This window comes from Chelonia mydas, chromosome 6 (assembly GCF_015237465.2).
Source record: "Chelonia mydas isolate rCheMyd1 chromosome 6, rCheMyd1.pri.v2, whole genome shotgun sequence".
NCBI classification, from domain to species: Eukaryota; Metazoa; Chordata; order Testudines; family Cheloniidae; genus Chelonia; species Chelonia mydas.
The window spans coordinates 2068012-2094211 of record NC_051246.2 but is presented as its reverse complement, the minus strand read 5'-3'; the positions used below and the strand labels follow the sequence as shown (position 1 = coordinate 2094211).

Genomic DNA, 26200 nt, shown 5'->3' with positions numbered 1-26200 from the left:
CTTTTTACCTTCCCTGTTTGCTATTAGTTTAACCCCCCCTCCTGACACTTCTAGCCAGTCTGTCCCAGAGCAGATTGGTCCCCCTTCCGCAGAGATGGAGGCCATCCAAACTGAATAACCCCCTCTCACTATAGACGGTGGACCAATGTTCCACAAAACCAAACCCCTCCACCCTACACCACTTTCCTAGCCAGTGGTTCTGTTGTCTGCCTGTCCCTTTGTAGAATCTTCTTCCAATTCTTCTGAGAATTGATTCTCCAACAAGCATTGTCCATCTTGCTTGGACGGTTGGAGGACTCTTTTTGGGTGAGCTTGATTTCTTTACAGTTTGGGCCAAGCTGCCATTTGATACATCTCTCCATTTCCTTAGACCAGCTGGATCTTGAGTGGGATCTTCCCTAGTTTCAACATAGATGACCTAGAATTGATTGAAACGTCCAGCAGTGTGCAATTTCTCCCAGTCCTCTTCTCTGTGGTGGCCACAGCCTGCCCATCCTCATCTATCTCCAACGGTGTAGAAAGCCACCGAGACCTCCTGCCTCCAGTGGTTATGAGTCACCAGGCCTCTTCTCTGATTTCCTCTCTCTCAGATTCCTTGGTGGCCAGCTCCTTTCTTCCTTGAACCTGGGCTACTGGTGTTTCCCGAACATGGCTGTCTAGCTGCTCCTCAGTTTCTCTGACTCTTAGCATCTCAGTTTGTCCCTCAAATCCAAGATTTGTGTTCTCCAGCCACCAGCTATAAGCAGAGGATTTGTCCCAATGTAGTAGGGGGATTTCTCTACGTATACACCATCCTGGCTGAACTGAGTGATGAAAGGATCTGTGTCCCTGACCCAATTCACTTCACCCTGATCCCTGCCCACCCTTGACTTCCCCTTTGAGCACGAGGTGAACAGGACTCGCATCACGCAGGGAGATCTCAGCCCAGGAGTTCCTGGGAGTTTATCTCAATCTCTCCATGGGCCACTCTGGCCAGAGACAAGAGTGCCCCTACTCCAGGACACTCTTAATTCACCCTTTCTACCCATAATCACTGCAGTTCACTTAAACATGGACAAAATGTATTTACAGCAAAACTGTTTCTTTGGGGCTTGAAGGGTAAACCCCATGATGAAATGGCTTGGGTGAGGTTCAGTGCAGCAGTCTGTAAAGTGCAATGAACTTTACAGTTAAAACAAATTTATGAGTCTGGTTTCTTTTTCTGTTGGCTGGATGTGCTGCTCTGACATTGCTGGGGAGCACCCCCAGTCTAAGGAGGCGGTGAAGCTGTGTGACTTAACCTGGAGGAAAAGTGAGACCCCCAAGGGGGTCTGGTACGCTGACAGGTTCTTCCTAGAGATGGTTCCAAAACTGGGGCCAGAGCACAGATACTGGGGCTCCGTGATACGGCTGTACTGGCAGCGCCTCCCCCTGCACCCCAGCTGTGGCCTTTAGTGCCCTCTTGACCAGCCACATCCCCCTCAGAGGTGCAGAGCCATGGAGAATGAACTGGAGGGGACGATTCCGCCCCCCGGAGGGTGGGACAGACAGGAACAGGCGTGGGTAGTGCGCGCTGCGCAGGGGCTGGGTCTGCAACGTAACCCAGTCAATCCCCAGTCAGGTGATGCAATGTCCAGCACCTGCAACGTGATGTGTAAAGGGGTACAGAGGAAGAGGTTTGCTGTGTGTGACAAAGTGGGAATGTTCTTAATGTTTTCTCTGAATACTGTGTGGGTGCCTCAGTTTCCCCCGGGCATTTCTTAAGTATCTAGGTGGTGGGATAAGGGGGTGTGATTGTTGCAGAGCCCTGGAGGGCATATGTGAGGCCGTCTGCACAGAGAATGGCCAACACCCAGTCTCCTGGCTACTGAATGGCCTGGCCCTTCCCCCCTGCAAGGTGCTAACTGAAGGTGTTGGAGAACAAAGAGATCAGGCGGCCTCCTGGCCCGGGACAGAGAGAAAGGCCAGAGGAGGAGCTGGAGAGGGTTTTCAGTTTGGAGATGGGGGGAGGCCCAGAACCTGGGTCTGGGCTCCCCGCCCCCCAAGGTGGACCTGACTGAGGGGTCCTGTTCTCTGCACCTACAAGCTCTGTTTGGGACTGTGTTCCTGTCGTCTAATAAACCTTCTGTGTTCCTGGATGGCTGAGAGTCCCGGGGAATCGCAGGAAGTGGGGGTGCAGGGCCCTGACTCCCCCACACTCAGTGACAATGGGTAACCTAGGCTGTCTCTGCATCTAAAGAAAAGCTCATGCTCTGTTCCTGACATGGAAATGGAGATAAATGGAAGGGGGCTGTTGTTCCCTCACGGAAGCTCAGGAGAAAGGGGCAGGGCTGAAGAGAATTCAGGATCCCGAGACTGACAGTCCCCAGGGCCAATGGGGTGATGCAAATGCTCCAGGTGAGCCTGATGGACAGGGCAGCAGGCCAATGAGGGAGTCAGGAGCCCAGGGACCCCTCCTCCGAGTGAGCTGGGGCTGCCTGGGGCAGAGAAGGGCAGAGCTAAGGGGACAGCAGCAGCCGAAGCTGGGCTGAGGGCAGTGCTGGGGAGCTGGAGCTGGGGCAGGGCAGGCCAGCCATGCTGACAAGGAGCCAGGGCTGAGCTACAGCGGGAGCCGTGGGCCCAGAGCCGGGATAGGGGTCCAGAGCCATGCGACACCACACCAGAGCCAAGCAGCTGAGGAGAGTGAGGGGGGAAGGGAGCAGAAGGCCAGACTCAGTTGTGGGGGGCGTGACGCAGATTGGGGGCTGATGCTGGGGAGAAGGGTCCTGCCACCTGCAGCCTGCGGGCGTGTAGCCGGGGCCAGAGCAGTGTCTGACCCGCGGTGTCACCACAGTGCAGGAAGAGCAGGGAGGCCTGGGATGGGTGAGGAACAGACGCTGACCTTTCCTTACGCCCCAGAGACGGATGTGTGTGGTGTCCCCATGCCCACGGGGTGGGGCCCCTTGCTCCTTTAACCTGTCCCATTTTACCTGCTTTTCCTTATTGTTTCTTGCTGTTTTAATAAATTGTATCTGGTCTGAACTTACTGCAGGGACAGTGGGCCAGGAAAGTGGCTTTTGTGGAGCGAGCACCCTGGAGTGGGGGCACCCTGGCCCTTGCCCTAAGTGACCATGGCAAGATTGGGGGTCGAGCCCTCCAGGACCTCTGGGCCCAGCTCTGTGGGGTTACGAGAACTCTGGCACATGGGAGAGGGGAAGGGGAGCCCTCGAGGGCAGGCAGGTCTCCCTGTAAAGGGGTTTGGAGAGAGGACTAGGATTCTTTCCCTCTCCAATTCCACCAGGCCCTGCAGAAGCCAAGAAAGTTCTCCCCAATCGTGGGACCATTCCCCCGCTTACACAAGCGCCCCCTTGACAAAGGGCTCTAGGGAAAGGAGCCAAGAGCCCTCAGTCATGCCCACGGCATCCAGTGACCGAACCCAGACACTGAAAGCGAAACTGAGTGGGGAGCGGCCAGCACGTCACTCTGTGCAGAGAGACACGCAGACAGCCAGGGAGGCAGAGGGGAAAAATCAGAGACAAACGGAGAATTAACCTCAAGATTTGCACTCGAGTCGGTTCTCAGGGTGAGCTACAGGAACAGAGCTGGAGCGGGAGGGAGCCCAGGGCTGGGCTAGCAGGGGGCTGTGGGTCAGGAGTGAGGGGCACCGGCAGAGGTTGGGGGGAGCCCAGGGCTGGGCGAGCAGGCGGCTGTGGTTCGGGAGTGACGGGCACCGGCAGAGAGTGGGGCAGGGCTGGGATAGTAGGGGGTTATATGTTGGGAGTGAGGGGCATTTGCAGAGCTGGGAGGGGGACAGGGCTGCACTCCTGGGCTCCAGGTAACCCAAAACCCCAAGAGCAGAGAGGCACTTGCCAGCCCTGCCCCAAAATGGGAGTGGCCAGTGCACAACAGTGATTGGAAACTTACCCAGCCAAGTGGTGAAAACTAACAGTAGAGCCCAGGAGTCCTGGCTCCCAGCCCCTCTGCGCTAGAATCTTAGCCCCGGTGTTCCCATGTGCTAGCTCCTGACCCAGTGGATCTCCCCAAGCCTGCAGGATCAGGGGGATGGAGCAACTCCGGGAGGACGTCACATGCTCCATCTGCTTGGACGTCTTGAGTGACCCCGTCTCCATCGAGTGCGGCCACAACTTCTGCCGGGGCTGCCTCTCGACGCACTGGAGCCAGATCTCAGCCCAGGGGCACCGCTGCCCAGAGTGCCGGGCTCCCTGCTCCGGCGATAGGATGATCCCAGACACATGTGTCAAAAACCTAGCGGAGAAAATCGCCAAGCCTCTGCAGGAAGAGACTGAGTCGGTGAGACCAGACAGGCCGGATAAGGGGAAAAGGAGCTTTCTCTTGTAGGGGATGCTGGGCCCAATCCAGCCGCAGGGACTGGCTGACTCATGGGGGCAGGGGATGGGACACCGGGCCTTTCCCGTTTAGAGGACACCAGCCCTGATCTGGGCCCAGGGTGGGGACTGGCTATCTCAGAAGGGTGAGGAATGGGACACACAGACTCATAGACTGGTAGGCCAGAAGGGACCATCATGATCATCTAGTCTGAACTCCGGTACATTGCAGGCCACAGAACCTCATCTACCCGCTCCTATAATAGACCCTGAACCTCTGGCTGAATTACTGGTGTCCTCAAATCATGATCGAAAGACTCCAAGTTACGGAGACTCCACCATTTACTCTAGTTCAAACCTGCAAGTAACCCGTGCCCCGTGCTGCAGGGGAAGGCAACCCCCTGCCCCAGGTCTCTGCCAATCCAACCTGTGGAAAAATTCCTTCCCAACCCCAAATATGACCATCAGCTAGACCCTGAGCATGTGGGTGAGACCCACCAGCCCGACACCTGGGAAAGAATTGTCTATAGTAACTCAGAGCCCTCCCCATCTAGTGTCCCATCACTGGCCCTTGGGGATATTTGGTACGAGCCTTCACACATGAGCCATATGCCTTTGTAGACAACCTCATCATACCATCCCCTCCATAAACTTGTCACGATCAGTCTTGAATCCAGTTAGGTTTTTTGTTCCCCTTGGGAGGCTGTTCCAGAAATTCACTCCTCCGATGGTTGGAAACCGTTGTCTAATTTCAAGGCTAAACTTGTTGCTGGCCAATTTATAGCCATTTGTTCTTGTGTCAAGGTTGGTGCTTAACTTAAATAACTCCCCTCCCTCCCTGGTATTTATCCCTCTGTTGTGTTTCTAGAGTGCAGCCATAGCTCCCCTCAGCTTTCTTTTGGTTCGGCTAAACAAACCGAGCTCTTTGAGTCTCCTCTTCTAAGGCAGGTTTTCCAGTCATTGAATAATCCTAGTAGCCCTTCTCTGTACCTTATCCAGTTTGAATTCATCTTTCTTAAACATGGGAGACCAGAACTGCACACTCTGCTCCAGATGAGGGCTCACCAGTGCCTTGTATCATGGCAATAACACTTCCTGTCTCTGATGGAAATACAGTACCTCACCTGGTACATCCTAGGGTTGCATCAGCCTTTTTCACAGCCACATCGCATTGGCGGCTCATAGTCATCCGGTGATCAGCCAATAAACCCAGGTCTTTCTCCTCCTCTGTGGCTTCCAACTGAGATGTCCCCACCTTGTAGTACAAATTCTTGTTGTTAGTCCCTAAATGCATGACCTTGCACTTTTCACTGTTCAATTTCATCTCATTTTTATTATTCCAGTTTCAAGGTTGTCCAGATCTTCTGTATGATATTCCGGTCCTCCTCCGTACTGGCAATACCTCCCAGATGTGGGTCATCCCAAAATTTGATCAGCACGCTCCCACTTTTTGTCCCTAGGTCATTAATGAAAATGTTAAATAAGATTGGTCCCAAGACCGATCCCTGAGGAACTCCACTAGTAACCTCCCTGCAGCCTGACAGTTCACCGTTCAGTTTGACCCATTGTAGTCTCCCCTTTAACCTCTCCTTACCCACCTTTCGATTCTCATCTTAATTCCCATCTTCTCCAATTTAAATTCCCATGCGGCACTGTATCAAACGCCTTACTGAAATCCAGTCAGATTAGATCAACTGCGTTTCCTTTGTCTAGAAAATCAGTTATCTTCTCAAGGCAAGAGATCAGGTTGGTTTGGCATGATCTACCTTTTGGAAAGCCAGAATGTATTTTATGCCAATTACCATTTATCTCTATGTCCTTAACTACTGTCTCTTTCAAACCTTGTTCCAAGACCGTGCATACAATTGAGGTCAAACTGATGGACCTGTGGTTTTCTGGATCACTTTTTTCCCCTTCTTAACTATAGGTACTATATTAGCCATTCTCCCGTCATGGGATACAAGCCCTGACTTTTACAGATTAATTACAAATCCTTGCTGTTGGGCTTGCAATTTTGTGTGCCAGTTTCTTTAATATTCTTTGGTGGAGATGGTCCAGACCCCCCAGTTTGGTCCCATTAAGCTGTTTGAATTTGGCTTCCATTTCAGCCAATTCAGTGACAATTTCTACTCCCGTATTCTTGTTCTCATTAGCCATCTTGCCACAAGCATCTCTATCCACCTATTAAAAACGGAGGCAAGATATTTGTTTAGCTGTTGGGCCATACCCATGTAACCCATGTGGAGCCAGCAGCAACCAGGGCCTGGTTCAATATCCAGGGGTTTCTTTTCAACAATACAACACAGAACTGGCACGAGCCCCCACCCAGTGACCTGAGAAATTTACACACCACCCTTGGGAGCCTCTCAGAGGCAAAACTTCCCCACTCGCAAGCACAGAGTCTGAGTGTAGAAAAGAAACTTTGAATAAAAGGAGGGAAGTACCTCGGCATTAATTTGGGAAAACACCACAAACAGGGTTCATAAACATAAACCATGAGCGAAAGACCCACCCCCAAGTAGGTTGGGCAGTGCCCTTTTCCCTCAGGGTCTTAAGCCAGCAACGCAAAATTCCCTTTAACGTGCCCGTCCCTTCTCTGCACCCCATTCACAGTTGCTGTCCTTAGCCAGTGCAGCCCCAGAGTTCGCAGGTGCCTCTGCAGAGTTCACCTCCCACCCTGGGAGAAAATGGGATGGGACGGGGAAGGAGGCACCTTACTTGCTCCGCGGGTCGGGCACTCGCTTGTCACCCCTATGGCCAATTGCCGTGCCTCTCTGTGGGGCTCTGCTCTCTGGCCCTCTCTTCCAGCCGCCCTGCTGGCCGCTTGCCACCCCTCTCCGCCAGCCACCCTGCTGGCCACACCAAACTGACTTCTGGGCCCCCCACTTCACACAGCTCTCAGTGATTTCAGCTGTTCGTGGGGGAGCCTGACGGCTGGGGCACACTGGGCAGGGTCTTGCATCAGAGACACTGTCCCAAGGCAGATCTAATACATTGACCTAGGTATCAGCGATTTCAGCTCTGCAGCCTGTAACAAGACTCTCAATTGAGTCTAAATTAGCTCTGTTATTACACGGTGGAGAGAGGAAGGGACAAGTGGTGTTTGGGACCCTTAGGCAAGGCCCACAACACACATACGTGTGTGTGTGTGTGTGTGAGTGTGTGTGTGTGTGTTCCATCGGGGTAGGCCAGGTACAGTTCTGCTGCCCTTCGTGCCCCAATACCAAGGAGACTGGGGATCCCACACCAGCCAAAAGTGACCATTTGGGCAAGCAATCCCATCATGCTGAGCACCTAGGCAGGGTGGCTGTGCCCATCCAAGGGAGATCAGCTCCTGAAGTCCTTTTCCACAGCTCACCACCAGATGTCAGGGGAGACCTCATTCAACCTCTGCTTACACCTATATCTGTAATCTCCACCCCACCCTCAGTGCTTAGCTGTCCCACTTCTTCTTTCCTTGTTTTCTTTTTATTTATAAGGCTAATTAACCTTTTAGTGTTTGTTTCAATTCCCTTTGCACGGTCTAACTCTGCTAGGCCTTTGGCAGTTCTCAGTTTTCTCTCCACTTTCTGACCTCCAGGAGGCAGCTTTCCTTGCTGATCCGTCCCATCTTCCATTCCTCATAGGCTTTCTGCTTTCTCTTAATTTCTCTTTGAGATCCTGGTTCATCCAGCTTGGTCGGCAACCCTTCCCTATGGGCTTCTTTCTGGATGCAGACTCCAGAGAGTTTCTGCAATTTTGACTTAAAGTAATTCCAAGCCTCTTCCACATCCAGATCCTTGAGGTTTGCAGGCCATCCACTTCCCTAATTCCCTTAATGTTTAACAGTTTGGCCTTTTGAAATCCAGGACCCCCGGCTGCCAACCTGATTTCCTTTATCCTTCCATTTAATTTCCCTGAATAGCTCATGGTCACTCGAACCAAGGCTATCCTTTACAGCCAGTTCTTCAGTGAGGTCCTCGCTACTTACCAATACTAAATCTAAACTGATACCACTTCTTCTTGCTTCGGTGACTACTTGGTGAAGAAATCTGTCAGCCGTCACATACAAAAATATCCAAGCCCTACCATTATTAGTAGCACTTCTCCCCCAATCTCTGTCTGGAAAACTAAAGTCTCCCATAATCACACAATTCCCAGTGGTATTTATTTCATTCAAACTATTCATGGGGTTTCTATCCACATGCAAACCGGATTCTGGGGGTCTGTAGCAGACCCGAAGCACTGTCCCAGGGGAGCCTCTGGTAGCTTTCTTCCCCACCGTGATTTTGACACAAACTGATTCTGTTTTATCCATTCCATCCCTTCTCGTTTCTTTCCACTCCACCTCATCATGAGCAGACAATGCTACTCCACCACCTCTGCCTTTCTTCTTTCTTTCCTGTAATCCAGCCATGGCTGCTACTGCCCCATGGTTCTGTTCACCCGATAATATCTGTTTTCCCGTCCCGCACCCATAGTTCTACTTCCTCCATTTTGTCACCCAGGCTCCTGGTGTTGCTGAGCAGACATCTTGCTGATTCTGCTTGGCTTTGCTCAGATTTCTCACGCGGGTAGGTACAGTCATTTTACTGCCAGTATCGGCAACCTGACTGTTAGTGTCACTGCTCTTGGCACTATTGATCTTCTTCTCGTGCGTTCTCCTTCTCTCTGTCTTTCCTTTCTCCATTGCTGCACCCTCTCCTACTTGATTTGCCTCCCGCTCAGTGTGAGAATCAGGCCTGGAGTTTCGATGAGCATCTCCCAGGGTTCCTAGTTTAAAGCCCTTTTCATCAGCTGTGCCAACCTCCACCCCGGAAGTCTATCTCCCTCCCCACACAGGTGGCGTCCGTCCCATGAGACCAGTCCTCTGTCCGTGAACGCCTCCCAGTGGTTGAACATCCCCAAGCCCTCGTTAGTCCCACTGCCTGAGACATCTGTTGATTATTGGCATCTTGTCTAGGCTTCGCTCTCCTCCTCCAGGGACAGGTAGCATCCCACTGAAGATCACTTTAGCCTCCATTTCTTTATATGTCTTCCCTAGCCTGGCACAGTCTCCCTTGATGTGTTCCAGCAAGAATCTAGGGGTATTTCCCCTCCAGAGAGTTCTGGCTCTGATGCAGCCCCAGGGCAGGGGGACTGGCTGGCTTGGGGGGTTGGGAATGGGGACCGGGGCTCTGATCTTGGGCGCTGGCTGGGTTGGGGATTGGGAAGGGTCATGGGGCTCTGGTGCAGGGGACTGGCTAGCTGAAGGGGGTGGGAACGGGGCATGGGGCTCTTATCAGGGGGCCATGGGACAGTCTCTCTTGGAGGGTGGGGTCCCAGGTCTGACCCTGCTCTCTCCCTGCAGCAGGGGCCGGGGGCTCAGCCGGAGCTGGGGCGCCCGGTGCAGCTGGTGCGTCTGGACGAGGAAGAGAACCTGATCCTGGATGAGGAGGCCCTGAGCCGCTGCCTGGAGCAGGGTGGGGTGGGGGACGCCCCCGTCTGCCTGGTGTCCATCATCGGGGAGCAGCGTCGGGGCAAATCCTTCCTGCTGAACTACCTGCTGCGCCGGCTCCGGAGCCCGGTGAGTGTGAACGGGGGCAGGAGTGAGCTGTGGGTGTGAGCGGCCCCATCCTGCCCCCTGCTGGCAGGCTCAGAGCTGCACACGTGGCTGTGAGCAGCCCGCCCCCCACCATGTCCAGTTAGCTCGGGCCCTGGCTGGACCCTAACGCATCTGTCGGCCTGTCTGGAACACAGCGTGTCTCTCTCTCGTCTAGACAGCCGTGGGTCTGTTTGTCTGTCAGATTACGATCACACCCGTCACAACGTATTCCTCCCCGCCCCACACGAGCACAATTAACCCCTGCCCCTCCTCCCAGGGTTTGCAGCCCAGGGTAGGAGGGGGGGTATCAGTCACTCTCCTCCCCCACCCTGCACTGACCTCTCCCCCACCATGTTCCCTCCCAACAGGACGCGAGGGACGGGTCATGGATGGGCCGGGAGGATGAGCCCCTGGAGGGGTTCGAGTGGCGCGCGGACGAGGAGCGAGTCACCAACGGGGTGTGGGTGTGGAGTCAGCCCTTCTGGGTCCTGGCCAAGGCGGGGAAGGTAAGTGGGGGCGTTGGGGGTGCACAGGGAAGGGGGAGGAGGCCATGCGGGGGCTGGGAGAAGGGAACCAGGTGGAGAGAGAACAGGGGGGAATGGAGAAGAGACAGAAGTAAGGAGCTAACCCTGGGGACTTCTGGGGAAGGTGACAAGGAGATGCCAGGGGCCATGGGGGCTGAGCAGGGAGCAGGCTCTGGGGGCGGAGGGGCTGTGGGTGGCTGGACAAAGCCGGGAGCTGACCTGGGGCTCTCACTCTTGGCCCCCCGCAGGTGGCCGTGCTGCTGGTGGACACTGAGGGCTCCATGGACATTGAGAGCAACAAGGAGACCAGCATCAAACTCTCCGCCTTTTCCATGCTGCTCAGCTCCTACCAGGTTGGGGGGCTCCCCGGGGGGCGCTGTGCTGCAGGGAGTAGGGTGGAGGCTCAGCAGGGGACGCTCTCCCCTGGCAGCCAGGGCCAGCCCCAATGCCCCAGTGAGGCGCTAGGGGGTGCTTTGCTGCAGGGAGCGGGTGACGTGGCTGGGAAGTGGCCTGGGGCGGCCGTCCCTGCTCGTTGCTGTAGCTCTGTCTGTCTCTTGATTATTTGCAGATACTGAACACTGGCTGTCGGGTGAAGGACCCGGATCTCGAGTACCTGGAGGTGAGGCCGGGCAGTGCAGAACGTGGCCGGGCCAGGTTCTCCCATGACGCCCACAGGGTTATTACCCCTCCCTATAGCTCCTGTGGGGAAACTGAGGCCCAGAGAGAGAAACCGACTCTCTCACGGTCACATGGGCCTCTGGAGTCAGCACTGTCACTGCATGGCCCAGCCTGGCTCTCTGCTCCCAGGTGTCCGGCATGGGCCACTGGGACAAAGTTAGGACCCCTCCCTCCCCTCCAGCCCAGCTCTGCCATTGGTGGGAAGCTGCTGGGGCCAGGGCCTGGGGCGGTCGCTCTGCCCCCCTGCACTGCTCTTCTCTTCTCTCCAGGCTCTTACCCAGCCCCAGCCCCGCTGGGTCGAGCCTCTGCCAGTCGCACCCTTAGTGACATCACCGCCACCTGTGGTATATGGCGTGTCCTGCCCCTGTACTGCACCCTGGGGGGATTCTCTGTTCAGGGGAGGGGTCGGCTTGGAAGGGTTTTATCTGCCCTCGCTGCCCCGGGTTCTGTCATTTGCAAAAACCTGGTTCACGCAGAGATATGGAGTCCTAGTCAGAGCTCAGGGAAATGCTACGTGGCTGACATTGTTCAAGGCGTGAGCAGAGCCGTGGTTTGACCCCTGGGGCTGTGCAAAGAAAGTTGGAAGCGTCCATCAGCCCGAGGCAATGGGGTGTTTGTGGAGAGGAACCCGTTTGTAAAAGGACCCCAAATTTCGATCACTGACTCCCCCCCGCATTCCTCCCTCACCTCTATGGAGCACCTTGAGAGAAGGAGAAAGCCCTGAAACCAGATAGAGGAGGGGTTGCACATTGACAGTCCTCCCTGCCAGTGCCAAACCCTCGTGTCCCACAGCCTCCCTCTCACTCCCATGACCCTTTCTCTCTGACCCACTGAAATCTTCTCTGTCCATCTCACGATTCGTTTTGCGCTCGCTGGGCCTTGCTCTCTGCCCTGGGCAGAGGGAGAAGCTCAGATGTGGGGGTGGGGGGTGATCAGGCCCCTTTCTGTCCACAGGCAGGATCATTTCTGCCCAAACTAAACACCTCCCAGGTCCCAGACTCACCCCGCCCCTCTTTTCTCTCTGCAGATGTTTGTGCAGGTGGCCGAAGTGGTGGGAGAGGCCTATGGACTGGAGCCCATTCAGGTGAGATGGCTTCTCCCTCATCACCTGCTCTGCCCCATGTATCCCCACATTGCACCCCTCCCCCACTCCACAGCATGCTCCTGCCCCTTGCACCCCATGCCCCACTCCTGAGGGGTTGAGGTTTTCCCAGCAGACACTGTCCTTCTCCACGTCCCAGCCTTCACCCCACCCCTCAGTGACCCCCACTCTCATCCTGTCTCCCCTGCAGCACCTGGACCTACTGGTGCGGGATTGGAGCAGCTCCCGGGTTCTCGGAGCCCAGGGTGGGGAGCAGCATCTGAGACACGTCAGACAGGTGAGTGTGGGGCTTGGGGGGGATGGGGAATGGGACCCAGGGCCTGTCCCCTCTGGGGGCACTAGTTGTGATCCAGACCCAGTGTTGGGGACTGGCTGGCTCAGGGGTTGGGGAATGGGATACGGGGCCTTTCCCCTATCAGCGGCTGGTTGCCCCACCCTTTATAAAGGTTGTGTGACAAATCCCATTATAAGACCCCTTTAAAGTTGCTTATAACTTTGCCAAACTTTAACTGTTTGGGCTGAAATTTTCCATGCTTGTTCACTGCCACCAGCTCAATTCGTGGATGCTCCCTCCAGCTGTTTCTGGGAATGAGGCTAAAAAACCCACGTTGTTTGGCAATATTGAAAGAAAATTCTGATGTTCCTTTTTTTTTTAAACATCTCTATCCTCCCCGCCCTCCCCGCTTCAGAGTAAGGACTCTAAATTTGGTGGGGGGTAGGGGTGGCCAGTGTATCAGGGATATGGTAGAGTTCGTCCACACTGACCATGCTCCACCCCTCCCAGCTCCACATGCTGACCAGACTGAGCATGCCCCATTCCCACAGAGCGACCCAGCACGCTCCAGCCTGGGGAGACAGAAGCAAAGCTGGACTTTCCCTGCAAGTGCTGCTCCAGGCCGGGCTCCAGAACTGAGAGGGGACCTCCTGTCTCTCCCATGTGCTCAGTGAGCCCAGGTGGCGGGAGAAGGAAGCTGCTTGATTGCAGTGTGGAGGGGAGAAAAGCCAGAGCAGGAGTAGGGAAAGGAACAGGGTGGGACAATGCATCTGGATAGACTGGGAATGGGGTAGGGGGTGGGAGGAGGCTGAGCCCTGGGACTCACTCCTTTCTCTTCCTGCCATCCCCCTGCCTTGTTCACTGCACCCCTTCCAATGCCTACCACAAACGAGGCCGGGCTCCTCCAGACCCTCTCTGACTGCCTGGCAGGTCTGGCTAATGTTAACACAGGTTTTTGTGTGTGAATGTAACGATTCCCCCTGGCTCCAGCAGAAGCTGGAGGCGAGGTCCCCTTGCAAACACCCCAAGGCCCTGGAAGCACTGAAGAGAAGCAGCAGCTGCTGTTACCTGATGCCCTCCCCTGGCGAGCGGATCGCGATGGGGAGCGAGGGAACTCTCAGAGGTAATGGACCCTGGTCATTGGCTCTAAGCCCCCTGCCATGTGCAGAGCAATGTGATTGGGGCGCTGATCATGCCTACACGTGGAAGGTAGAAAGTAGGGGGATCAGACAGGCCCTATATTCCACCACCATTGTCCATCTCTCTCCCCTTTGCAGACATGGGTGAGAATTTCCGGGAGAGCCTGAGGGACTACGTCACCGCCCTGGTGAGCTCAGCCGGTCAACATGTCCAGATGGACCGACATGGGGAGATGCTCACCGGGACACAGCTCGCTGCCAAGATAAAGGTGAGGACCAGCCAGCTGTGCTGGAGGGAGCAGGAAGGGGATGCTATCCCCTTGCAGTCAGTGATGACCCCAATACCCCCAATTCCCCAGCTGCCCCACCCCAGAGGTGGCTGCATCTCAGCGCCTGGTGAGCCATCTCCCTGTTCCCAGCTTTTCTAAGCCCTGTGGAGTCTGTGACATGGTGATTTCTTTTGGTTCCTTTTCAGAATTTATCTGATGTGATGAAGAAACATCGCTTCGGCTTCTCCTCTCCCTGTCAGGTACCATCTCTGCCTCTGACCTGATCGCAGGGTGTCTCCCCTCTTTCGTCCTTGCCAGGGCTGGTGAGGTTCTTGGAACTGGGGCCATCCTACTGGAGGTGACTGGGAAAGGGTCTCGGCTTCTTGGACTCCAAGGTAGAAGAATTTGACTAGACTAGAGGGTGGCTAATGCTGATGCTGGTGGCTGATGCTGGAGGGTGTGACTGGTTCGGTCTCAGAGACCCCCTTGGGACTGTCACCTGAAGTGCTGGAATTACCTCTGAGCCCATTTTCCACTGCCAGCCTGGGCCTCCACAACCCTGTCTTCTTGAGCTAGACACACTAGCCTGCTGCAACACAGACACAGGTCTGGGTCCATGCCCCCAAAGCTGCAGACTTTAACCAAAAACTGCTCAGCAAGTCACCTATCTCCAGCATCCAGACACCCAGCTCCCAAAGGGATCCAAACCCCAAATAAATCTCTTTTATTCTGTATAAAGCTTATACAGGGTAAACTCATGAATTGTCTGCCCTCTATAACACTGACAGAGAGGTATGCACAGCTGTTTGCTCCCCCAGGTATTAATCACTTACTCTGGGTTCATTAATAAAGAAAAGTGATTTTATTAAGCATAAAAAGTAGGATTTAAGTGGTTTTAAGTAATAACAGACAGAACAAAGTAAGTTACCAAGCAAAATAAAACAAAACACACAAGTCTAAGCCTAATACATGAAGAAACTGAATAAAGGTAAATCTCACCCTCAGAGATGTTCCAATAAGCTTCTTTCACAGACTAGACTCCTTCCTAGTCTGAGCCCAATCCTTTTCCCTGGTGCAGTTCTCGTTAGTTCCAGCTCAGGTGGTAACTAGGGATTTCTCATGACTGGCAGCCCCCTTTGTTCTATTCCACCCCCTTTTATATCTTTGGCACAAGGCGGGAATCCTTTGTCTCTCTGGGTTCCCACCGTTCCTTCTAAATGGAAAAGCACCAGGTTTAAGATGGATTCCAGTGTCATGTGACATGTTCACATGTCCTGTGAGACTTCAAGCCTCCATTCTTCCTGGCCTGACTTATAGGAACACAGGAAGGCTTTCAAGTAAACAGAGCCATTTACAACCAATTGTCCTAGTTAATGGAAGCCATCAAGGTTCCAAACCACCATTAATGGCCTGCCCTTTGCATAGTTACAATAGGACTTCAGAGTAACACTTCATAATTCTAACTTCAGATACAAGAATGATACGTTCATACAAATAGGATGACCACACTCACTAGATTATAAGCTTTGTAATGATACCTTACAAGAGACCTTTTGCATGAAGCCTATTCCAGTTACATCATATTCACTCATAAGCATATTTCCATAAACATATGGAGTGCAATGTCACTAATACTGGAAGGTTTGCCCAGTCTACGAATGTATCTCCAGTTCATGAGGCCCGTAACATCAACATGCCTGTCCCCAGGCATGGAGACACACCAGCCCTGTGTGTGTCGGCATGTAAATAACAGCAGTTTATCAGAGCTGGCCCAAAAGTGGCAATTTTGTTTTGGTTTTTCATGCAGAAACCGTTGAGGTGCCTACAAAACCCCCAAATGTTTCCATTTTGCAACGCTGCCAAGGTGGCTCCTGTTCCCAAGGTGGGAACTGTTGTTCATGCTTCTCACATGCCCCATTCTCCTCTATGGGTTGGTGTGATGGAGGAATATTCACTTCTCATGAGTGTCTCCTGCCAGCTAGGGCGATCCTGCATTCTTCCCATTTTCTGTTCCCGGTGCTCCCTGTTGGCAGTTGCCTTAGTCAGGGGTGGCTCAGCCCTCCGGCTAAGTCACACATAGTCTGAGATACACGAAGGAGCCCCTTTCAGGGTAACCCAGTCCAACAAAACGGCTGGCCCTCTCTGGGGTCTTGAGCCTCATCTCTGGGCCTGTTTACACTCTAGCATCTAGCCCCTTTCTCAGGCTCTAAAACTAAACTTGCCCCCTTTTCAGGGCTTTGGCCACTGCGCCAGTGGCCGGTTGGGGCCATAGTTTTGCTCACTACTCCGGGTCGCAACTCAGGAACCCTGCAAGTAGCAGCCACCTGCTGCTTTCATTACTAGTTGCTACTGCTGCATTTCCTGGGGTGCTTCCCACTCTGTCCCATCACCTTCTTGGGTTCTCTCTCTGTTCTCTGTATGAGCAGGGTCTCCCCTAGGCCTCCTTGACTGGAGAGTTTCTCCATCTCTGTCCTGAGTTCTCAGGGTCTTCTCTCAGGCCTCTTCACCTGGAGAGTTTCCCAGACCTATCCCTGCGTGAGCAGGTTCCTTCCCCAGTCTCTTTCCCCGTGGAGTCTCACAGCCTTTTAGTCTTTCTTTACCCTTCTGGTCCCAGCCAGCGACAACCCGGCTCAGCCCCTGCAGCTCCTTTTAACTGAGCCTGCCACACCCTGATTGGCTGCTTCCCTGCAGCCTTTCTAGGCAGGCCTGAGGTCCCACCCAGATTGCTCCTTTTGCTGGGGTGGGGTGTGCCAGGACTGCAGTCCTAACCTGGGCTTACCAATGTGTGTAGATGCTCCAACCCTAGGTTAACAACCCCAGGGGCTGCTAACTCAATTCCTACTAACTCTGGCCTTACATCGCAGTGTAGACTTACCCATAAGCATGGACTGCAAAGTCCTCTTGGGTGTCAGCCTCAGACCGCCTGGGACAGGTGCTACCCAGGCCCTCTTCTAGAGGAGAATCTGTGGTGAGAGGGGTGCAGTTTATGTCCTTGGGGGGGATAGACCAGCCTAGCCATTCTGGAATGACTACTCCGCAATAGCCACTCCACAATAATGCCACAGCAGAGACTGTTCCGGAGTCATTGTGTTCCCTGGTCGATTTAGGGCCCCGCCGCCTATACCCTAGCTAGGGTTCAAGGCGTGACCCAGTCAATTTAGGGCACCCTCACCCTTTCTCTACTGAGGTCTCAGGGTGTAAGACACATAAGAACATAAGAACGGCCACACTGGGTCAGACCAAAGGTCCATCTAGCCCAGTGTCCCGTCTGCCGACAGTGGCCAATGCCAGGTGCCCGAGAGGGAATGAAAAGAACAGGGAATCATCAAGTGATCCATCCCCTGTTGCCCATTCCCAGCCTCTGGCAAACCTATTGGTACCCATGGGGCTCAGGAAGAAACCGGGTCAATTTAAGTACCCACCCTTTCCCCTCGGGGCTCCAGGCTGTACGGGTCTGCGGTACCTTTTCCCAGCGAAAGTCTTACACAGTTGTGTTCTTTACATTCATTTATTAACAACACACACAGAATACATATATCAAGCAAATCTTATATGCTCACCACTCCCAATATATGGAGAAATTTCATCAATGGTGAGTCAGGATCCTCTCATCGGGGGGTTCCTGATGCCCATACATGTCACGGTCTTGCAGGGTGTAGGATGTTTTGCAGCTTGATGCTGTACTGCTCTCCAAAGTTGATTCCCAAAGAGCATGGTTTTTTCATTTACATTCTATCGGTAAAATTAGCTCCCTCCTTCAAATTTACTAAACCTGTCACAATATCCCACACCCCTAAATAACAGAATTTTTAACCAATTACACCCTGGCACCTATGTGTCCTTCTTCCTGCCCACGTTCTTTACATTTTCTCTTTCATGCCCAAATGGTAACTTAGTTGTGACCTTCTCTGTGCAGAGGGTCAGCATAAAAACATGGCTCACAGCTTATTTTACAAAAACTAGACAAGCTATTTATAACACACACTTTGCTTCTCTACAAAAGAAAAAGGACACTAAACTATCTAAACTACTACATGCCACAAGGGGCCACAACAGTGGTTCCCTTAACCCACCCAGCAATATTGTTAATCTATCCAACTATACTCTTAGCCCAGCAGAAGAATCTGTCCTATCTCGGGGCCTCTCCTTCTGTCCCTCCACCCCCACGAACATGATACAGTTCTGTGGTGACCTAGAATCCTATTTTTGATGCCTCCCTCTCAAGGAATATTTCCAACACACCTCTGAACAACATACTAACCCACAGAGACCTTCCTACCAACACTACAAAAAGAAGGATTCTAGGTGGACTCCTCCTGAAGGTTGAAACAACAGACTGGACTTCTACATAGAGTGCTTCCGCCGACGTGCACGGGCTGAAATTGTGGAAAAGCAGCATCACTTGCCACATAACCTCAGCCGTGCAGCACACAGCACCATCCACAGCCTCAGGAACAACTCTGACATCATAATCAAAAAGGCTGACAAAGGAGGTGCTGTCGTCGTCATGAATAGGTTGGAATATGAACAAGAGGCTGCTCGGCAGCTCTCCAACACCACTTTCTACAAGCCATTACCCTCTGATCCCACTGAGAGTTACCAAAAGAAACTACACCATCTGCTCAAGAAACTCCCTGAAAAAGCACAAGATCAAATCCGCACAGACACACCCCTGGAACCCCGACCTGGGATATTCTATCTGCTACCCAAGATCCATAAACCTGGATATCCTGGACACCCCATCATCTCAGGAATTGACACCCTGACAGCAGGATTGTCTGGCTATGTAGACTCCCTCCTCAGGCCCCACGCTACCAGCTCTCCCAGCTATCTTCGAGACACCACTGACTTCCTGAGGAAACTACAATCCATCGGTGATCTTCCTGAAAACACCCTCCTGGCCACTATGGATGTAGAAGCCCTCTACACCAACATTCCACACAAAGATGGACTACAAGCCGTCAGGAACAGTATCCCCGATAATGTCACGGCAAGCCTGGTGGCTGAACTTTGTGACTTTGTCCTCACCCATAACTATTTCACATTTGGGGACAATGTATACCTTCAAATCAGCGGCACTGCTATGGGTACCCACATGGCCCCACAGTATGCCAACATTTTTATGGCTGACTTAGAACAACGCTTCCTCAGCTCTCGTCCCCTAACGCCCCTACTCTACTTGCGCTACATTGATGACATCTTCATCGTCTGGACCCATGGAAAAGAAGCCCTTGAGGAATTCCACCATGATTTCAACAATTTCCATCCCACCATCAACCTCAGCCTGGACCAGTCCACACAAGAGATCTACTTCCTGGACACTACAGTGCTAATAAGGTGGAGGGAGGGATAGCTCAGTGGTTTGAGCATTGGTCTGCTAAACCCAGGGTTGTGAGTTCAATCCTTGAGGGGGCCATTTAAGGATCAGGGGCAAAAATTGGAGATTGGTCCCGCTTTGAGCTGGGGATTGGACTAGATGACCTCCTGAGGTCCCTTCCAACCTGGATATTCTATGATTCTATGATGGTCACATAAACAGCGCCCTATACCGGAAACCTACTGACTGCTATACTTACCTACATGCCTCCAGCTTTCACCCAGACCACACCACATGATCCATTGTCTACAGCCAAGCTCTACGATACAACCGCATTTGCTCCAACCCCTCAGACAGAGACAAACACCTCCAAGATCTCTATCAAGCATTCTTACAACTACCATACGCACCTGCTGAAGTGAAGAAACAGATTGACAGAGCCAGAAGAGTACCCAGAAGTTACCTACTAAAGGACAGGCCCAACAAAGAAAATAACAGAACGCTACTAGCCATTACTTCAGCCCCCAACTAAAACCACTCCAACGCTTCATCAAGGATCTACAACCTCTCCTGAAGGACGACCCATCACTCTCACAGATCTTGGGAGACAGGCCAGACCTTGCTTACAGGCAGCCCCCCAACCTGAAGCAAATACTCACCAGCAACCACACACAACGCAACAAAAACACTAACCCAGGAACCTATCCTTGCAACAAAGCCATTGCCAACTGTGTCCACATATCTATTCAGGGGACACCATCATAGGGCCTAATCACATTAGCCACACTATCAGAGGCTCGTTCACCTGCGCATCTACCAATATGATATATGCCGTCGTGTGCCAGCAATGCCCCTCTGCCATGTACGTTGGCCAAACTGGACAGTCTCTACGTAAAAGAATAAATGGACACTAATCAGACATCAAGAATTATAACATTCAAAAACCAGTCGGAGAACACTTCAATCTCTTTGGTCACTCGATTACAAACCTAAAAGTGGCAATTCTTCAACAAAAAAACTTCAGAAACGGACTCCAACGAGAGACTGGTGAACTGGAATTAATTTGCAAACTGGATACAATTAACTTAGGCTTGAATAAAGACTGGGAGTGGATGTGTCATTACACAAAGTAAAACTATTTTCCCTTGTTTATTTCCCCCCAACTGTTCTTGTCAACTGCTGGAAATGGCCCACCTTGATTATCACGACAAAAGGTCCCCCCCGCCCCCCGCCGCTCTCCTGCTGGTAATAGCTCACCTTACCTGATCACTCTCGTTACAGTCTGTCTGGGAACACCCATTGTTTCATGTTCTCTGTGTATATAAAATCTCCCCACTGTATTTTCCACTGAGTGCATCCGATGACGCGAGCTGTTGCTAACGAAAGCTTATGCTCAAATAAATGTGTTGGTCTCTAAGGTGCCACAAGTACTCCTTTTCTTTTAGCTTATTTTATGTTTGTTGAGTCTCCTTCTCTATCCTCCCTAATTTCACAGCACCTGGCTGTTTCTACTTTACAACCTGGGTGGTTATAACTCTCGTTAGGGGCATTCCTGGGGAGGGAATACTTTGTCAGCAGCAGAAAATTCTCTTTTTTTTCATGTTTAGTGGTGAGATCTCTGAGTTTTGCCCAAAGCTGGTTTAATATGGGGGGTTGATCAGGTCTCAGACCAACAATTGCTCCTCCACAACAAGAGTTTACCCAGCCCAGAATAATACTCCTCCCCGCAGCAAAAAAGAGCTGAGATTCACACCCAAACCACCTGCCCCCTGATGATCGATAAAAGCCCCCACACACCACCAGACCCATGAGAACCAGCGTCACTGATGTGCTCTCGGGCGTCAGCCTCAGGCCAAGCCCGGCTGGGACAGGGGTTTGCAGAGTCCTCGGCTAGAGGAAAGTGCTGCAAGGGCAAAGTGCAGGTCGGGGCGGGGAAGGGAGCCAAGGCTGGGCTGCCGTTAGGGAACAAACTGGAGACCAGGGGCACCAGACGCCGAAAGTGGCTGCCATGCCACCTAGTGGCATCTCTCTGTTACGTGAGGCTGCTGCAGTGGAAGCTGCAGCCACTAAATGGAGTCGGGGCCCCATGAACTGCTGCTCACCCCGGTCTTGTCCCCCCGGCACAGATGGCCATCACCTTCCGCAACCAGAGAGTCGTGGACAGGGCCCGCACAGACCATGCTGTGTTTCTGAGGGAGAAGGTGAGTCCAGGGGGCGGAAGGGTCTGCGCCCCCAGCCAGGGGAACCCCAGAGAGAAACATCCCGGCCAACCCCGGGGGCTTTGGGGAGGAGACGGGAGCTCATACCTCCAGCTCCCAGGGTGCTTGTGGAGATTGGTGAATCCAACCCATGTACAGTGGAGGCCCTGATCTCAGTCACAGGAGTGAGAGGAAGTTTCTGTGCTGTAGCCAGGGGGTCCATGGGTGAGACAGGGTCACACACCCGCCCCTTCTAACAGCCTGGGCCCCTCCTCTCCCCCTCCTCTCCCGCTCCACGCAGGACGGCCTGTCCCAGCGCATGGTCGACTGTCTGACGGTGGATCCGAGCGCAATGGCAGAGCAGTTCAAGGAGCAGCGCAGGTTGCTGCTGGGGCGGTCCTGGGAGGAGATGAGGGAGCCAGAGAAGGAGACCCTGCTGACGGCCCTAGAGGCGGAGATGACTCAGGAGGCTGAGACTTTCCTGGAGACCTACCGAAGGCGCTATCAGCGTCACACCACCAACCAGAGAGCCATGGACAGAGCCTGCAGAGACCACGCTGACTTTCTAAGGGAGAAGGTGAGTGACGGGTTGTGGCCCCATGCAGGGGAACCCCAGGGAACCATCCCAGCCGTCCCCATGGCCTATGTTTTTTTGGAAGGAGATGGGACCTCGTATCAGCTTCTGAGGTGGCTGCAGAGATGGGAGACCCCAACCCCAGCACAGCGGACATCCTGATCTCAGGCATCCTGATCTCGGGGGAAGTGGCTCTCCTGTAGCCAGAGGGTCCGTGGGTGAGATGGGGCCGCACACGCACACCTTCTAACAGCTTGTGTCCCCCCTCTCCCACTACTCTCCCACTCCACGCAGGATGGCCTGTCCCAGCGCATGGCCCACTGTCTGACGGTGGATCCGAGCGCAATGGCAGAGCAGCTGGTGGAGCAGCGCAGGTCACTGCTGGAGCGGTGCCGGGAGGAGATGAAGGAGTCAGAGGAGACCCTGATGATGGCGCTAAAGGCGGAGCTGACTTGGGAGGCCGAGACCTTCCTTGGGACCTACCGAAGACGCTATCAGAGTCACAACATCAACAAGAGAGTCATGGACAGAGCCCGCCAAGACCACGCTGACTTTCTGAGGGAGAAGGTGAGACAGGGTGAAACTGTGCTTCAGCCCGGGGAACCCCAGGGAAACATCCCGGCCAGCCCCATAGGTTGTGGGTTTTGGGGCAGGAGACGGGAGTTCATATCTCCAGCTCCCAGGGTGGCTGCAGAGATGGGAGACTCCAACCCATGCACAGGGGGGCTCTGATCTCAGTCAGGGGGGTGGAGAGAAGTTGCTGTGCTGTAGCCAGAGGGTCCACGGGTGAGACGGGGTTCAACCCCCACCTTCTAACAGCCTTGGGCCCCCTCCTCTCCGACTCAACACAGGACGGCCTGTCCCAGCGCATGGTCGAGTGTCTGAAGGTGACGCCGAGCGCAATGGCGGAGCAGTTTGTGGAGCAGCGCAGGTCACTGCTGGAGCAGTGTTGGAAGGAGATGAAGGAGCCGGAGGAGACCCTGCTGACGGCACTGGAAGCGGAGCTCACTCAGGAGGCCCAGACCTTCCTGGAGACCTACGGAGGGCGCTATCAGTGTCATGCCAACAACCAGAGAGCCATGGACAGCGCCCGCCGAGACCACGCTGACTTTCTGAGGGAGAAGGTGAGTCTGTGGGGTGGGGGGCTGGGCCGCAGCTAAGGGAACCCCAGAGAAAAATCCAGGCCAGTCCCATGGGCTATTGGCTGTGGGGCAGGAGACAGGAGTTCATACCTCTGGCTCCCAGGATGGCTGCAGAGATGGGAGACTCCAGTGTAGAATGGGGGCTCTGATTTCAGTCAGGGGGTTTTGGCCAGTGCCCGGCACAACACGGGACCCAATCTCAGTCACAGGGGAGGTGGGAAGTTGCTGTGCAGGGGAGGGGGAAGTAGAGGGTCCTCCAGTGACCCCTCCTTCTAACCGCCTTGGGCCCCCCTCCACTCCCACATAATGTAGGATGCCCTGTCCCAGCACATGTTCAGCTGTCTGAGGGTGACGCCGAGCGCAATGGCGGAGCAGTTCATGGAGAAGCGCAGGTCACTGCTGGGGCGGTGCCGGGAGGAGATGAAGGAGTCAGATGAGATGCTGCTGACGGCGCTAGAGGAGGAGCTGACTCGAGAGGCCGACATCTTCCTGGAGACCTACAGAAAGCGCTATCTGTGTCACTTAACCAATCTGGGCCAGAAGTTGGGGCAGGGGCTGATGTTGTTGTTTGCAGCGAAGTCAAGTTTTCATCACTGAGGCTGCAGAGCTAAGCAGGAGCTGTTAGGGTGGGGCTGGGGGTGGGAGTGGGGTGGACACTACAGCCAGGATGTGCATATGCAGGGAGGTGGGTAGCAACATCGGGCAGCAGGAAACCGCGAGAGCTGCAGCTGCCCACATCGAAAGGGCATCACCATCGACACAACAGTTGGACTGCGAGCCCCTGCTCTGTGATTTCCACTAAAACACCTTCCAGGGAGGCCTCCAGCCAGGATGGGAAGCCATCAAGGCACAGAAAATTCACATCTGCCCTCAGAAGTTAGTCCCAGTAGTTATCCTCCCACACTCTGGAATACAGTGGGAAGGAAAAGAATGGCTTAAGACAGACACCTGTCAGCTAGCACTACAGAGCTTAGTTGAGCTGGGTGAACAATGGGGATTTTTGTTCTCTGGTATGATGGAGGTGAGAGTAGGGAGCATTAACCTTTTAATGTTGCATTGGAGATTTACTAGTCTACTTGTCGGCATTTTACTAGCTGCTTGTAGGCACTGTGTGTATCCTCTTTGCAGCTGGTTGTGAACTTGAATGTTCTTTCCAGGGTACCATAGTTTTGTACGAAACTTCTGAATTCTACTAGGTAAAAATATATAAAAGGAGAAGAATTTTTTCAATATTTTTATTAATCTTTTTCTAAAACAAAAAAGCAAATTCCTCCTGTGCTGGCTGAGGAAAGTCGTGGTTTCATTTACCTTCAGTTGTACAGTTACCATGTTCTGAAGAGGTTTAGCGAATAGCTCAGTGGTTGGTGAGCCTGTCGGGAGGAGAGACATATTCATGCTCAGGTATAGTGTGTGCACATGTTGTAAAAAGACGTCAGCCTCTGCCCCCCTGCATCTCTGCCTTCCCCAGGATTGCTGGGCCTCCCCAATCACCTGCTAACTGTAGTTTGTTCGACTTGAACAGTTCCTGTTTAGTAACCCCCTAAAGTTCGTTTCAACTCCTCATGCAAATAAAAATTAAATTAAATTAAATTGAAAAAACCCCAGTATCCCAGATAATGTCACGGCAAACCTGGTGGCTGAACTTTGTGACTTTGTCCTCACCCATAACTATTTCACATTTGGGGACAATGTATACCTTCAAATCAGCGGCACTGCTATGGGTACCCGCATGGCCCCACAGGATGCCAACATTTTTATGGCTGACTTAGAACAACGCTTCCTCAGCTCTCGTCCCCTAATGCCCCTACTCTACTTGCGCTACATTGATGACATCTTCATCATCTGGACCCACGGAAAAGAAGCCCTTGAGGAATTCCACCATGATTTCAACAATTTCCATCCCACCATCAACCTCAGCCTGGGCCAGTCCACACAAGAGATCCACTTCCTGGACACTACTGTGCTATTAAGGGATGGTCACATAAACACCACCCTATACCGGAAACCTACTGACTGCTATACTTACCTACATGCCTCCAGCTTCCATCCAGGACACACCACACGATCCATTGTCTACAGCCAAGCTCTGCGATACAACCGGATTTGCTCCAACCCCTCAGACAGAGACAAACACCTACAAGATCTCTATCAAGCATTCTTAGAACTACAACACCCACATGCTGAAGTGAAAAAACAGATTGACAGAGCCAGAAGAGTACCCAGAAGTCACCTACTAAAGGACAGGCCCAACAAAGAAAATAACAGAACGCCACTAGCCATCACCTTCAGCCCCCAACTAAAACCTCTCCAGCGCATCATCAGAGATCTACAACCTATCCTGAAAAATGATCCCTCGCTCTCACAGATCTTGGGAGACAGACCAGTCCTTGCTTACAGGCAGCCCCCCAACCTGAAGCAAATACTCTCCAGGAACCACACACCACACAACAAAAACACTAACCCAGGAACCTATCCTTGCAACAAAGCCCGATGCCAGCTCTGTCCACATATTTATTCAAGTGACCCCATCATAGGACCTAATCACATTACCCACACCATCAGGGGCTCGTTCACCAGCACATCTACCAATGTGATCTATGCCATCATGTGCCAGCAATGCCCCTCTGCCATGTACATTGGCCAAACCAGACAGTCCCTATGCAAAAGAATAAATGGACACAAATCTGACATCAGGAATCATAACATTCAAAAACCGGTAGGAGAACACTTCAACCTCTCTGGCCACTCAGTAACAGACTTAAGGGTGGCAATTTTGCAACAGAAAAGCTTCAAAAACAGACTCCAACGAGAAACTGCTGAGCTTGAATTCATATGCAAACTAGATACCATTAACCTGGGTTTGAATAGAGACTGGGAGTGGCTGGGTCATTACACATATTGAATCTATTTCCCCATGTTAAGTATCCTCCCACCTTCTTGTCAATTGTCTAAATGGGCCATCTTGATTATCACTACAAAAGTTTTTTTCTCCTGCTGATAATAGCTCATCTGAATTAATTAGCCTCTTACAGTTTGTATGGCGACTCCGACCTTTTCATGATTCTCTGTATGTATATATCTATCTTCTTACAATACGTTCCATTCTATGCATCCGA

General features: G+C 52.8%; 1 protein-coding gene across 3 annotated transcripts in view; it reads left to right on the top strand.

Annotated features, from left to right (window-relative positions):
* The window catches only part of LOC114018628 (RING finger protein 112), a 135082-nt gene extending 111386 nt beyond the window's left edge, over positions 1-23696 (top strand). For all 3 annotated transcript variants that reach the window (XM_043549663.1, XM_043549665.1, XM_043549664.1), the window contains exons 15-18: positions 21670-21945; positions 22237-22509; positions 22794-23066; positions 23397-23696. In XM_043549663.1, the coding sequence (XP_043405598.1) occupies positions 21670-21945; positions 22237-22509; positions 22794-23066; positions 23397-23681 (1107 nt within the window). In that variant the 3' untranslated portion in view covers positions 23682-23696. The remainder of the gene's footprint in view (positions 1-21669; positions 21946-22236; positions 22510-22793; positions 23067-23396) is intronic.
* Positions 23697-26200: the final 2504 nt, after the last annotated feature.